Raw genomic sequence first — 12,312 nt, 5'->3', positions numbered from 1 at the left:
ACCCCTCCCTTTCATAGCACTACGGCGGCGCTCACAGGACTAAGATGTCATCACGTTTTTGCTTCTGTGCAGAAGGAGATAACATATTTAAGGCTACTGTAGAAACAACATAGTGCATTCCATGCAAGTGGATGTATGTAGATAGAAATAGCACATTCTAAGGTAAAAAAAAATACCGCTTCATTATGTAAAGTCTTTATACATCTCTGAACACATAGCTTTGAATATTACTGTAAAAAGATCCTCCAAAAAATACACACAGCACCTTTAATGGGCAAGACAAATTAAATGCACGAAAAGGTGTTTGGCCTCTGCTCATTGGAACTTGACCAAAGCGCTGAATTCAAGTGTTTGGTTTGTTTTATTCCAGTTTGTTTCCCGCTGCCGAATGTACAGATGCCCGTGTAAGTTACCATGTGTTGAGACTGTGGCAGTGACTCACGCTGCAGGCTGCTCAGGGATGCCAGCGTGATTTGGGTGAAGATGAATAAATGAATGCAGAGCTGGTGACGGGGTTTGTTTCCCCTACACCATGAATTTCGATGAATAAGTGCAAAAATTACAAACAAATAAAAAATTCTAATGATGCCCGTAGGAGAAATACGGGCGTGGAGTGTGAAAGAGCTTTTGGGATGTGGGTGTGCTGTGACTCTGTTTTATTCATAACCGCAACTGAAGCCATGAGCGTATAGAGGGAAAAGTTTTGCGCGGTGCATGATGGGAGATTGTGACCTGCCGCGCCATTGCAATTTGCCGGTGGTTTGAGCGAAGTGTTTCTATGAACTCTTTTTGAAGTATTGTTTCAAAACCTCAGGCTTTCTAAATGATATAACATACAAAGGTGATCCAGAATGAAATTTACTGAATATGTGAAGTAAACAAAAAAAGATCTTGCGTATGAGCGTTCATCTGTGTTTGATAGTGTCTGAAACCTTTGTAGATCTTTTAAAAAGAAAGTTTGGTTTGTAAAGTAGCACATAAGCTATATGAAATATAATACAGTTGAATAGAATGGAGTACAATGTAATACAGAAGAAATGTGCTTTTTTTAATGTTGCCCACAAAGTTACAACTCTCAACAATTGTACATTATCTGTCAAGGCTCGTTTCTTTATTTATGTCTTCATAAGCAATCTTAAAGCCTTGAAAGAAAAAAATTATAGTGCAATGTAAGTCGCTTTGGATCAAAGTGTCTGCTAAATGCGTAAATGTAATGTAAATGTAAATGGTGGAAATAAAAATAATATTTAGCATAAATCTGTCGGGTCAAATCATTTTTGGCATGGCTATAAAGTTATACATGGAAGGACAGAAGAATGCGATATAGTCAAATAGAATGGAATACATTCAATGAGTACAATACATTATAATAAAATAAACTACAGTAGAATAGATCGGAAACTTTACTCTTTGTCTATTAACAATTTTAAAGTTATAGTAATAGTTTTAGTAATTCCCTGAAGAATAGAGTAGAATTCGTAGCATGAAAAAAACAGTTTTTTGGGGGACATGGATGGATCCAGGGGGAGCACAGCTTTGTGGCATTTTATGAAATTTAGAAATGCAAGATCAATTTTATCAAGTCTTTCATGGGGTGTCCACAAAGCTATACAAAACCTACACACAGGAGACCCTAGAACGACAAGTTGGAGAACCACTGGAATAGAATACATTAGTGTTGAACAAATCCAGTCAAATAAAAAGAATACAGTAATATATTACAGAATATAGTAAAGTAGAAGAGACATTTTTTCTTTTTATGTTGCTCCTCCAGTAACAACAACTCTTAACTGCTGAACATCACCACTAAATGCTCATTTCTTTATTATACGTGTCATAAGCAAGCGCACATCGTGGCGAACATAATAAAAGATAACTTTAAATTTGTTGAGGCAAAACATCTGGCATGGCATTATGAAGTTTTAGTAGTAGTTTTAGTAATGCACTGAGGAGCAGAGTTATTTAATGTGTTGTGTTATTTTTTTCTGGGGCTTTTATGCATCACTTGTTCTTCAGAATGAAAGGTATAATCAGAGTAATTACCCATTACAGCGTTTTTCCTCTCTTCATTCTCTCCTGTGTCGTGTGAGGACAATGGGAAGCGTAGGTCCGTCCCACACTAAGAGCTACTGTATGTGTGGTCTTGATTTAAGACAACTTTATCAACTACCAGCCATTACTTAAAACCCTTATGGCTTGTATTGTGTGGATTAAGAGTTTTTCTACATTATCATTAGTCTGAAGATTTAGCTGATAACCGATGACACTAAATTACAGTCAATTATTGAATCCAATTGATCATAAACTAATGTAACGGAACTGAAACAAACAGATTGCAGTACCATTTGCACCCACTAAATTCTATTATACACCTTTATATAGTTAGAGTTTTAAGACTTGGACTTCCAGTTCAGCTGACTGACAGGTGACAGCTGTCAGGAGTTTCCGTCTCCGTGTGCTTGGTTAACTCTTCAAATGGATCTTCATGACAAACATCAGTGATGCACAATCCCATCAGTACAGTTCCATCACATTCACAGCTTTATCATGAAATAGACCCGTCCTCCGCTGCTAATGGCACGCAGTACCCAAGCTCTGATTGGATGTCAACGTGATTGATGTGGGTGTAGGGTCTGGAGGTCCCTCGGGTCATTATCTCTTCAAATTATATCAAGGCGGTCTCTTTGCCGTCCTTGCGACACTCCTCAATGGCCACGATGACCTAGGGCAGAGGACAAATCGCTATACAAAACAAGTTATTTGAGATGTATGAATACGTTTTGAGCTGAGGAGTGCAGGTGAGAGCGACGCTAGTGTGTTCGGAACTATGACCACGCAAAAGTAGGAACACTTGAGTCAACTTTAAAACATGCAAATGTATTTATTTCAAAGGAAACATTTACAAGAAGAATGGCACTTCAAATCAAGTATATTTCAAATATTCAGTACTTCGGCTTCAATAAAAGCCAAATGAACGAAAATTGTTCAAGTGCCTGAATGCTTCTTGTTTGCATCTGTTGTGCGAAGGCTGTTTTTATTTTAGAATGAATAAATTGATATGAAATAAATGTCCACAATGGTTTATATGATATAAGAATGTGCAATTCTCTGCAGTCTATCCGGGAGGTGACGGGTTACGTGTTGGTGGCGCTGAACCAGTTTGACTACCTTCCCCTGGAGAACCTGCGGATCATCCGTGGAACCAAACTCTACGAGGGACGTTATGGGCTGGCCATCTTCCTGAACTACAGGCGAGACGGAAACAACGGCCTCAGACAGCTCGGTCTCAAGAACTTGACAGGTATCGCTGTTTGTCTGAGTGCTTTTCTCTCTTTCTCCACAACAGATTCCCAGCACATTTGATTTTGGTGCAGTATACCAAAAAGATGTACGGGGAAAAGCAAGGTCGGGACTGATATCTGAAAATTACATTTATTGATTTGGCAGACGTTTTTATTCAAAGCAACTTACAAGTACGAGAGCATAAAACATTTTGTCAACATGCTTAACAGTACAGTTAGTTTACAAGGCCATGCTACTAAAGCTGGATTAAGCAAAGAAGAGAATGAACAACAATATAACTAGACCTAGGTAGGGGGTATATATAAAAAAGAGGAGAGGAGCAAGAACCGATCCTTGATGCACTCCAGTTGTCGGATCTGGATGTCTGCCTCTCCAGGATACCTCAAAGGATCTGCTTGTGAGATAAGATTCAAACCAGTTGAAGTGAAGTTCCAGAAATGTCCTGTTTGGAGAGAGTGGACAGCAGGATCTGGTGGTTCAAGCATAATAAGCAAAGATGACAATGATTAAGCGCTTCCCTGCCGGAGGTTTTTGACGACAGACAGGAAAGTGGTCTACGTGGAACGTCCTTTCTTGAAGCCAGATTGTTGACTGTCCAGAAGCTGTGAGAGACACAGGGGTCTCATTTATAAAACTGTGCGTAGGATCCTTTCTAAAAGTGTGCCCGTATCAAACCTTAAGCTATATACGCTTTATAAATCACAAATGACCTGCAATTGTGCGTACGTGGATCAGCCTCATACCACCCAAACCCCGTCCCCCCCCCCGCACCTTACACGGCCATTATTATCCATGAATAATCAATGCAAAACACCTCATGAATGCTGATTCGTATATTAATAAGCCTGGCATCCAATATGCTTGTAAAGCCTGACGTCACACACTATAATGCACATACCGTGTCCTAGACCGCTATCAGATGCCATAGGAAAAGAAGACAAAAATGATGTATATCTTCCCAAAACCCAGATCCAATCCTTTACTTCTGTAACGAAATCGGAGATTTTGAACAAATGAGATTCACTGCGATTTACAAATTAATAATTGTTATAATTATTATAATAATTATTTTATTAAAGCCAGATGGTCTCTGCAGCATTTATATGTTTACATCCTTTAGACTGATCAGTAACGGCGTATTAAAATCACATCATTTATTAGTGGTGTCCTTCACCTGAGATCAAATTTGAAGACATAGTGTTTCTTCGTTCCTGTTTTGTTATGAACACCATCATAGTAAGAACTGATAACAAGGACATAAAGAGAAACGATTGTTCGAGACCTTAATGGCTGTATTTCCGTACTTTGACTTATGATGATTATGCTCGGTATTTAAGGAAAATATACAAGTTATGTAGTTATTTATTTGCACTGAGTTATAGTGTATGATGCTCTCCTATTCCATGCAGTCGGCCATCTTCTCCTCATGCGCTCATCGTGTGATGGTGAGACAGCGCTGATTAAATATTTAGATTGAATTTTTATTTAAGATTTGAGTTGGATTTTACAAGAAGGTGCAAACAAATATCACTCAATACAAGCACAAATAACTCTGCAGGATACTCTGTGGATATTTAACGGATAGGAGGTGAAATTAAATGTGTGTGAGACATTAATGCTTATAGTCATGTACGTTCCCGTTTATAAATGAGACCCCAGGGCTAGTTTAAATGAGGTGGGAACAGTACCAGTTGTGATGGGGGTGTTTATAATGTTATAATATTATATATAGGTAACATGACCACCTGCTGTATTCTGTAACTTGAAATGCACAAAAAGATTGTACAAATGTTTGGCTGTCAAATGTTTTACGCCGGCACGTCAACACAATTATATTTGAGAGACAAATAACTCTAAGAACCCTTTAAAAGTGTCATGTCTGATTTAATTCGACTCAATCCCTGCTGAGTGTGACAATATTGCCCCGGGAAAGATGATTTCCGAATTCTAAACACACACTTCTAAGTATGTTTTCTTATACCCCAGGCGACTTGGTGACACAAAGGGGCGAAAGATGAAAAAGACACAACCATCGATATGCCCCCCAGACACGGCTTCTGCCCACTGAGAATGATTTTTTTAATCAACTGTCTAAACTTCTTAAACGTTGGATGTGTTATTGGGCCACATTTATTTATTTATTTGATATTATATTTTTTGATGATCTTTTGATCATCTTTTGATTTGGATTCAATAATAAGCGCATTTAATACTTACCATGCCATATTCTAAATTATGCCTATAAATAATATTAACCAAGAGAATACATACAGTACATCTACAGTATGTCATATATCTCAGTTTGTCATTATTGGTGAAAAGCTGATTAATGGGCGATAGTAGTATGTTTATACATTTACCAATAATACAGAATATTGTTTTGTCTTTATGAATATGATCTATTTTTCTTTTTGACTTGTTTTTATAAGACGTAACCTGATTGGCCTTTTCCTCAGTGGTTTGATAAATATGATTAAATAGCTTTAAGAAAGCAACTAGAAATAATTCTGTAATTCATTTTAACATGTAGAGTTAGATCATTACCTTGAAGATACTCAAATAGAACGAGTTCAACAAGTTTCCAAATCCAACGTCGTTCCAAGGGATGGGATAAAAGCTTTGTATTTCTTCTCGTCGAGAGCAATGCCCTACGAACCTAATGGATCCTTTGATATAAAATGCAACTGATGTACTCCCCCCCCCCATGTACGTCTGCTTTACTGATGCCAAGTAGCTTTCATATACATGGTCACTTCAGCAGAAATATGAGGCGGCCTTTTCCTTATTCTGTCACTACGACTCTTTTCAGTACGTGTTAGGACGGTGTAGAGTTTAACAACATGCATTCATTTTATGCAACATGAATAGTTTTTCAATTCTGAGATTCGTAGTCGAATGAACTTCATCATACTGCCGCTGTAATGTCATATAAGGGAAGAAAGCTTTAAGCTGGACAGTAAATGTTAAAGTTTTTTATTTCATCATTTTCTTATCCTCATGTCATCCCAAACCTGTACACGTTTCTTTCTTCAGTAGATATTTTGAAGAACGTTGGTAACCAAAAAACACATTGACTTCCATTTTATGGACACAAAACCACTAAGACGTTTCTCAAAATATCTTTTTTTGTGTTCCACAGAACAAAGAGTTATGTACTGGTTTTGAAAGATCATAGGTATGTGTAAATGATGTTGGAAATCATAATTTTTTCAACATCTATAATTTAGTCTATGTAGTCCTTTTAACTAGCGTAATAAATAATGACATTTACGCTAGGAAAATGATGAAGAGGTACCTTAAGAGGGAAGTGTTCTGTTTAATTCACTGCACTTCTTCCAATTTCCTCGTTCCTGTTGTAGATTCTCTGGTGGAATGGCCTGACCACACACAACTCCCGATAGGTCTCCGTATGTTCCCTACAAAGCAATTACGCCTGAACTTTAACTGCATACAGATTAGAGCCCACATCAGATCCACTGATGCAGAATAATGTTGATGAAGCTCATAACTTTAGAGTTCAGAAAGTAATTGCATGTTTTCCAAGGAAACAGATGTAAGTAGCAATTTGTGAACATCAGCACTTATATGAACGTAGAGAATGTAAATTGAAGAAAATATTTTCTGGTTTAATTTGTTTCCGCAGGCAATTAGCCAGAAAAGAAGCAGTATCTAACGCACGTAACACAAACTAAATAGTGAAAAGAAAATGCCATTCTTAGTAGAATAATTGCAGTGTTGCCAAGTCCTCGATTTTGCTGCATGGTTGGGATACAGGAAGGTTTTATTTCTGTGGGTTTTAAGGGGGGGATTATATCTTTCCGACGCTGTGTAAATAACAGAGGCATTACTGTAGTAAAAACAATCCTCATTGCATTAAATCGTCACTTTTTATTCCAATCCCGAATACAATTGTTGAGAGGACAGTGAATATGACTCGAATACAAATTGGATCTTAAATTGTACAACATCCCTACATTGAAGTAAACTACAAATTACTCCAATTTACTATAGTACTATAGTGTAGTCTTGGTTGTGTTTCATTACAATAAAAATTCTTGTTTATTCCTAATCTCCATCTCTTATCTGGATTTATGTTCACATTATCACACATGTTCTTGGTTAAATGAACACATGCACACACCATTGAGGCTTAAAGGAACAGTTCACCCAAACATTTAAATCCCGTAACACCGGACTTTCTCTTTCTTCTGAACGCAAAGGAAGATGATTTCATGAATATATGGGCAGTGTTATGAGTCACTTTAACGCTTTAGGAAACCCCTGAGAGAATCTGCTGTAAATGAATTGCTAATCACTTTTAAGATTTTTGGTTTTGGAAGGAAATCGTCTGAATTATGTTGTCATTGTGATCCTTTACGCTTTTTTACCTGTATTTTTTCTTTATTGTCCTATGTGGAGTATTTCAGGTTGAAGCCAGGTAATGTGTACCAAAGTATAAAAACGTTTACCTTTTCAGTGAAAGAGCAATAACAGTAATAATTCCTCATTTTAAATGCTGATCGCTCACATGACCATGCGGTCATTGTTGCCCAAGGCGATGCCGGTAGGTAAACACATGGTCTGTTCATCACAAAAAATAGATGTTCTTTTTAGCATCATTATCCTTGTAGAGGATCAATGGGACAAAAATGAATTCTTCAAGAGATGAACAGGCAGCTACTGTACACCTATATACCGTAGTTTATTCTCTTTCAAGAGTAGGGCACACTAAATAAACAACGATTTTAAAAGCTCCTTTTTTCTTGGTTCATTGTACAATCATAGTAGTTCAGCCAGTGTAGAAACAATTTCATCTCAGCTGATCTTTGTGGTTTGTCAGCTAACATGTCTTGGAGTGTACGGAGAGTTGAAAGTGTGTACATGAGCAATGTGTATACACGATTTAAGGTTCAAAAACGTTGGATTTTACCACGTACCGTGTATGTTTGTATCTCCTCTTTGCCCCGCCTCTCTGAAAGCACAGATTCTTTACAAAGCACAGTTAACCAGTGTGTACTGATCGGTCGAATACTGTAAGCGTGTGACGGAACATCAGGTTCCAAAGCAGATACGCCCACCTTACGTGCGTATACATTTGGGCGGTCTTAGTCAAATCGTACCACGAACTGACGTAGATATGTGGGGGTGTGATTGCACGAGGCGTTTCAGGCAGGTCTGGGTGATCATTCACTTTAGATAGAATGCATCTTTTGTCCCGACTCTTTAATTTTTTCAATTTTACGTGTCTTATACATTCATGGGCAACTTATAACACACCATTCATTCCATAGGACCACTTTCGTACCCAAAAGTGTAAAAATCAGAGCAAAACCTTCCTTTGGGGATGTCCTCAATTGTTCAAACACTATATAAATACAGTAAACGCAGCGTTAAAGGGCAGTTAAATTAGAAGTTCGGGGGCGTGGTTGATTGGGCATGGGAGAGTTCGGGCGGAAGTTTGATACCGCAGCTCCGCCTTCTGGCTCCATTGACAATTCATTCTGGTTTACCGGGCCATGTTACTAGGAGGATTAATGCTGAATATATACAACTTTATTATATACAACAAATGTGATTTTAATGGCCACATAGCTGTAAAAGGATTGCAGTGTAAAGGGTTTAGAGACCCATTATACCATCTTCACATAATATGGGAATTACATGTAATATTCTTGATGTGTTGTGTAATAGGCTTTTATTAAACAATATATGATGCAATATTCATAATATAATTATAATTTACAATAAAAAAATCACACTGGAGTGGCCGTTTTGAAAATGTAGACATTATATGGAGAAGCTAAAATGAAAGATGTTATTATAGAGAAAGTACTGTATCACTGGGTTCTTCCTAAGAAGCCTAAGAGAGGACCGGGCTTGCATGAATAATGAATCTGATATCATGCAGCGAGATGTTTAAACTGCAGTTTCTCACGGCTTCAAACACAGTTTTACTTTTTCTAAATATTTCCATGTTAAACTGTGAAACTCTACGTCTGCAAAAGGTGTTTCTAATGTATCAGCTTATTTTTTTCTTTCTCATTAGAACAAATATGTTTGCATATAAGGATGGAGAACCAGAAAACCTTCAGAAACAGGAATTCAAAGGTTACAGTGAAGAAATGAAAGTAAACATCTCTGTTGTAGCCTATTTTCATAATATCGTTGCAGTGCTTTGTCTATGTCTATCTTCCTTTCTTTTGTATGTCCATTTGATACAAATTCTATCATCATGTATTCACCTTCAGGTCATTCAAAACCTGTATCTGACCCTTTCTTATGTAGAACACAAAAGAAGATATTATGAGTAATGTCTCAGTGGTTTTGTGTCTATTTGCAACGGAAGTCAATACAGAGTCTGCAGAAGAAAGCCACACATAATTGAAATCACGAGTGCGAGTAAATCATGAAATCATTTAGATTTTTGGGTGAACAATCCCATAATATTGCCTTAAGAAAATACTCAATAACAGTGCCATTGAAGGGGGTGACCGAATCTTAACACTATCAATCTAGCTAAAAATAAATAACAAAATAAGCGCAAATGTCAAGATCATTGTAGATTCTGTTTTTACTCTGGTCTAATGTGAAACCATCGACATGGTGGGCTCCATTTCACTGCTCCACCGACCCTCATGAGACCCTGCTGTTGTTGTGATTTCTGGGCTCTGTGCTATCACCACAAGCCAAGCTCTCCTACCCTTGTGACTGAATAATGAGACGACTCGGTCAGCTGAATGATGGAGAGCAGTCGTGATTGAGGGTTGTAGATCACTTCAAAGCCACTGAGGAGAAGATAGGAACGGTGGACCTGACTGTGGACCTCCTTGGACATGCTTTTAAAATTAAGGACCAGAAAGTGTACTTCAAATCAGTCTTTTGTGAAAAAAATGGATGCATAATGTGATGATTCCTGCAGACAACATGAGATACCAGTGAAAAAGCAATACATTTGCACTGTTATTTAATAATCTTATGGGGATTTTTTATTGGATTCTCCCCATATATATATATATAAAATATGTTTGTGTCAGATTTAAAGAAAACTGTATTTTTTATCCTACTTGACACTTTAACAGATGCTGCAATTTATTAGTACTTTAAGTAAATGAACATTATTGATTCAGCTTTTTGTTTATAGCATTAGCCTCACAATTGCCAACTTTTGTTTCTGGACAAAATCAGAATAAAGAAATGAATAGAAATGTCAAACATTTTATCATTCACTTGAATCTGACAATTAGGGATGTCCCCTAATGTTTCTTGGCCACAATATGTGTTTGCTATCCAAATCCAAATTTATATCAGAATATTGTGTAAGAAGAATATTTGCATATTTATTCTAAATGGGGACTGCACTCGTTACATATTCAGTTTAAGATAAGAATAAAACAAAACACTGGTTAATAGATGATCTTTCCTAAGGCCGACTGGTCTTATAATTATATCATATTTAATGCACATTCAAACTGCAGACATGTAATGGATAAAGTTACATTAGTTCATTATGAAATGCAGTCTGAGTACTAATATAACTATGCTAGCCCATTTTAATAAACCAGCGCTGGTTTCGGACATTAATACATTAGTGATGTCTCGGACCATAAATAGAGATTTTGGAGCATAACATGTCTACGTTCTCAATCAGGTTTGTCCTTTTCTGAATCAAATCTAATGTTCGTTTCAGGAGAATAGGACGCACTCGAAAGTAAAGTCTGCCCTATTCCCCGGGACTATGAATACTTCACATAAACGCATACGCTCACAATCTGTCCAGACATATTGATATGTTCATAATCTTGCTTGATCTTTTATAAGCTGCTTAACTTTTATTGGAATTTGAACGATTTTCCTTCTTAAATCCTCTTCTAAAAGGAGAGATTATATTTATTTCATAATGTGTAACATCTACCGGTTTCATAATGTGATCATAATCTAAAGTGAATTCATGTCTTCACACTAATCCTGAAATTGTCATGATTCCTAATTCAGATTCTGTTTATATTCTGACTGTTTAGAAATCTTGAATGGGGGCGTGTATGTGGATCAGAACAAGTTCTTGTGCCACGCTGACACCATCCACTGGCATGACATCATCAAGAACCCGCGTTCTGAACTCTTGGTGGTTCCTTCTAACAACAGTAGAAACACATGTGAGTAGATTAACTGAAGGAATTAAAATCAGCAAATTATAAATACACAAAACATCAAATTCACTAGCGCTTTGGGCATTTAGATTTAAGCAGAGATTTATATATTAAGGGTTGCCAAATTAAACCTCTTGATTCATTTAACAGAAATTGTATATCTTTGTTTTATATCTTTGTTTATTTATAGATATTATGATACGATTGTTATTATCGGTTATTTTTGGACACAGTAATCATACAATAAAAAATCTGATATTGTGACGGACCCTTTACTTTACTGAATTATGGCCATATGTTGTCGAGGGCTTGTATCCACGGGTATATTTTAGTCAATCGAACAATTAAAGTCACAATTCTTCAATATAATCACTTGTAACTGAAGTGATTCCCTGAAGTGATTCAATCACAAAAGAGTCAATTAATTCCAATCCATTTCACAACTGAAAATTATTATATTATTTTCAGGATTAAATCCAACACTATAATGCTATAGTATTGTTACATAGTACTGTATATCGTACAGCCATAAGATTTACATGTATATATGTTCTGCAGGCAGACGGTGCCATCGGTCCTGTAACGGTCGCTGTTGGGGACCCCAAGAGGACCAGTGCCAAAGCTGTGAGTATTTAAAGTGATAATCCATCCAAAAATAAACGATTTGTCATTCAAAACCTGTACTGTATATGACTCGTTCTTTAACACTGTTATAATAGTCTCTTTTAACTACAAAGATTGCACACAAATGGAACAGTGATGGTATATTTAAAGTGATAATCCATCCAAAACAAATATCTGTAGAAATTACAGTATTACTGGCAGCAGTTTGCCAGTAATTTACTGTCTTTATCCTTACAGA

General features: G+C 36.8%; 1 protein-coding gene across 1 annotated transcript in view; it reads left to right on the top strand.

Moving 5' to 3' along the window:
* The window catches only part of LOC306898023 (receptor tyrosine-protein kinase erbB-4-like), a gene marked incomplete at both ends in the record, with an annotated part of 102,100 nt that overhangs the window by 63,096 nt on the left and 26,692 nt on the right, over positions 1–12,312 (top strand). Inside the window, 3 exons of the mRNA XM_079463231.1 lie at positions 3,115–3,301; positions 11,322–11,460; positions 12,013–12,074. Of these exons, the coding sequence (XP_079319357.1) occupies positions 3,115–3,301; positions 11,322–11,460; positions 12,013–12,074 (388 nt within the window). The remainder of the gene's footprint in view (positions 1–3,114; positions 3,302–11,321; positions 11,461–12,012; positions 12,075–12,312) is intronic.

Source organism: Barbatula barbatula (assembly GCF_947034865.1).
Source record: "Barbatula barbatula genome assembly, chromosome: 8".
NCBI classification, from domain to species: Eukaryota; Metazoa; Chordata; class Actinopteri; order Cypriniformes; family Nemacheilidae; genus Barbatula; species Barbatula barbatula.
This window is presented reverse-complemented; position numbering and strand designations above follow the sequence as displayed.